This window comes from Elephantulus edwardii, unplaced genomic scaffold (assembly GCF_000299155.1).
Source record: "Elephantulus edwardii isolate Elephantulus edwardi_28Jun2011 unplaced genomic scaffold, EleEdw1.0 scaffold00145, whole genome shotgun sequence".
Taxonomy (NCBI): Eukaryota; Metazoa; Chordata; class Mammalia; order Macroscelidea; family Macroscelididae; genus Elephantulus; species Elephantulus edwardii.
In genome coordinates this window covers 7,387,598-7,391,079 of record NW_006399895.1, presented here as the reverse complement: position 1 = coordinate 7,391,079, position 3,482 = coordinate 7,387,598, and the positions used below count along the sequence as shown (strand labels likewise).

The following is a 3,482-nucleotide window of genomic DNA, read 5'->3' as shown; positions in this document are numbered from 1 at the left end:
TGGTCTTTTCTTCCTCTTCTGTCTTTGCAATGACCGTTTGCACTCTTCCTGGATGATACCCTTGATATCCTCCCACAACTCATCTGGCCTTTGAGCAAATGGCCAGGAAGGACCACTCCTTGGAGAAGGACATGATGCTCGCAAGGGTGGAGGGACAGCACAGGAGAGGAAGACCCTGGATGAGATGCACTGAAGATACAGTAACTGGGGCAGTGGGCCTCAGGACAGGGCAGGCTTCAGAGCTGCTAAACATGGGATGACTATGCATTGCACGTGACTCGATGGTACATAACAGTAAGCTCATCTGTTCTTCTATTTCTGTTTTCTTCTCTTTAGAATTGAGTATATGATTCTTTTCTGTCTTCTTTTTGGCTTACGATTTCTGCTGCTTTTGTATACTTTTGGCATTAACTTACTACCAGCTATCTTCAAGAATTACAGCATTTTATGAATGATGGAGTAACTTTTTTTTTTGCAATAACCTTTTAACAATCTATTTCACCTGAGCATTTCTTCTTCTGCTCGTTTCATACATTTCACTTTACACATACAAAGTCTATGATTTTTGCTTTACAAAACCATCTTTAAAAATTTTCTATTAAAAAATAATATTTTTCTTTTTAGTATGTGGGTGTGTATTGACTCAGACTTCCTGTTATTATCATTTATTTTTCCTACTGCCTGAAACTTCTTTTAACATTCCTTGAAGTACAGATCTTCCTGTACTTTAGTAATTTCTACTTATTACTCTCAGTGTTCATCAGTTCTTCTGCAGTGTCCAAATTACTGCTATGGTCATCCACTGAATTTTAAACAAAATTATAAACTCTGTCTCCTTGCACTGAAAAGTGGGTAAAATTTCTGCTTAGCTCTTTACACTTCTTGGACTTTAATCCTACTTTTTGGTACTTAGGTACCAGACAAAGAGTTGAGGAGCAAATATATGCAAATATTGAAGACTTCCTGGTCTGGGGATCTCACTCTTTCAGGATTTCCTGCCTGGAAATTTCCAACCACTCTGACAGCCTTACTCTACTCTTCAAGAAACTGACTACTTTTTGCATGGAATCTGTCCCCTGTGAGCCCAAGAGGTGGGGTCGTACTTGCAGCTGAATGTGGATCTCAGCCAGTTTGTTTTCCTTCTTTTATGAGTTCTATCACTTCTAGCTAATCCTACCTATTCATTATTTTGCCTTCAAATGTGTCTTTTCAAGATTTTTCAGAGATTGTATTATCAATAAATGTGGTTTCATATTAACTATTTGCCATCAATGGAACTAGAACTGATTTATTTTTTTTTAAATGAGATGTTGCCGCACACTTTTAAATTGATGATGGCTGTGCTTAGAAACACATTTTTTCCCCCCTATAGCCGTCATTTGCGGCAACGTATTAAAGTTTTTCAAAGGGCTAATAATTTATTAATACTGAGAAATTTTATCTAAAAAAGTCTACATTTGAGATGGCCCTGAATTACTGATAATTCTTTTAATCTTTCTATTTAAAGATACATATTCAAGAATGTTCATAGTTTCCCTCTATGATGGTTATAAAAAGGCTTCAAGCCTTTTTTTCCCCCCATAGGGTCGCCATGAGTCATGGTCAATTTAATGGCAATTAACAACAACATTCAATAAAGAAAATACACTATTTTCTCTTTTGTAGGATATAACAAATGAAGAACAGAAAAAAATTGAAACCTTAAAATTAGAAAATAAGAAGCTAGAAAAGCAAAAAGGAGAACTAATGATAGGGTTTAAAAAACAACTGAAATTAATCGATGTTTTAAAAAGGCAGAAGGTAAGTATATTGTTTTTAAAAAGTTAAAAAGTTACCATTTTTATGTAAGATGTTGAATTTTTGTCTTATTAGTTAAAATTTTTCAAAATAGATTAAATGTGGAAAATATATAAGGTATATTGTAAAAATACGCCAGCAATTCTTATTTGTTTTCATGCAAGTAATTTTTTATGATGGGTCTTTTATACTTTTTAAAATTTTACATTGGTTTGCATACAAAATTGTAAGTACTGTGTTTCATTCATATACAGTAACACTGTGTTTCACACATTATTTCATTCATATGATCATTCCCATACATTGCTTTATAAAATTAATCACCATTGTTATATGCCCATTATTACCCATCTTTTCAGATCCTCACTGGATCTTTCCTAATTCCCTCATACATACCCCTTCACCAACTCTGCGACCTCATGATTTCCTCCTTTGGACTTTTATACACATCTTACCAGTTAGCCTTCTATTTTTACAATAATGATCTTGTGTGGTATTTGTCCTTAGGAGATGGAGTTAGTTCATTCAGCATAATACTCTCCATTCTCTCCCATGTTACATATTTTTAAATCATCATTCTTTGGTGCTGCATAATATTCCATAATTTGAAAGTACCACAATTTCTAAATCCGTTCATTTGTTGATAGACACTTGGGCTGTTTTCTTTTTTTTTTTTTCTTCCTTCTCTCTATTGTGAATAACACTGCTATAAATATCAGTGTACATACAGATCTCCTTTGTGTCTCAGTTCTGCTTTCCTTGGGGTATATTCCTATCAATGCAGTAGCTTGGTCATATGGAATTTCTATGTTCAGCTTTTTGAGGAAATGCCAAACTGCATTCCAGAGGTTTTATAGCATTTTACAATCCCATCAGCATTTCATGAGAGTTCCAATCTTGCCACAAGCTTCTGCCCCTTTTACTTTTTTGTAAAGGTCAGGTATTACACTGTTGTTGTTCATTCTGTCAAGTTGAAGCTGCCTCTTCCTAGCTGACCCACTAGCAGGTTTTCAGAAGCTGCAATCACATGGAAGGAGAATAATTATCTTTCTAATGCAGAGCAGCTGGTAGATTCAGACTACCTCTTCACTGCCTTTGGGTTGGAAGCACAATTGCTTACCCACTAATATTGAATTAATCTTTTAACAGTAAGGTTCAATGCTACTGTAGGCATAGGCTTTTTATGGGCTGGCCCATGAATATAATTATGATTTCAAATACTTTTTTTTTAATTAGAGAGCACATCTCTACAACAAAATACTCAAAATCTGAATGGCATATATATTATACATGCACACACATTAACTGTTGTGTTGTGATCAAAATACTAAAGACATTTTTTTTAACAGATGCATATTGAAGCTGCAAAGATGCTGTCTTTCACTGAAGAGGAATTTATGAAGGCTTTAGAATGGGGAAATTAATAAATGATCTACTTCAGTTAGTCTCCAGAAAATAATTGATAGTGTGTGGTTATCCATATTAAACTTGAACAAATTATTGTTTGGATCTACTCTTCATAAGTAATGGTAACATTTATAATGAAATAAAAATAACTTTTTTCTGAGATTTAGAGCATATGAAACATTTGTAATTTGAAAAAGGAAAGATTTTGTAAAATTTTATAAAATAAAGCAGTCAAAATTTAAAAAAAAAGAATAGGACTGGAGAGCATTATGCTGAGT

The 3,482-nt window shown here is 33.9% G+C and overlaps 1 protein-coding gene across 1 annotated transcript in view; it reads left to right on the top strand.

The window, feature by feature from the left end:
* Positions 1-3,221, top strand: part of TEX9 (testis expressed 9) — a 96,906-nt gene extending 93,685 nt beyond the window's left edge. Inside the window, exons 10-11 of the mRNA XM_006894534.1 lie at positions 1,666-1,800; positions 3,147-3,221. Of these exons, the coding sequence (XP_006894596.1) occupies positions 1,666-1,800; positions 3,147-3,221 (210 nt within the window). The remainder of the gene's footprint in view (positions 1-1,665; positions 1,801-3,146) is intronic.
* Positions 3,222-3,482: the final 261 nt, after the last annotated feature.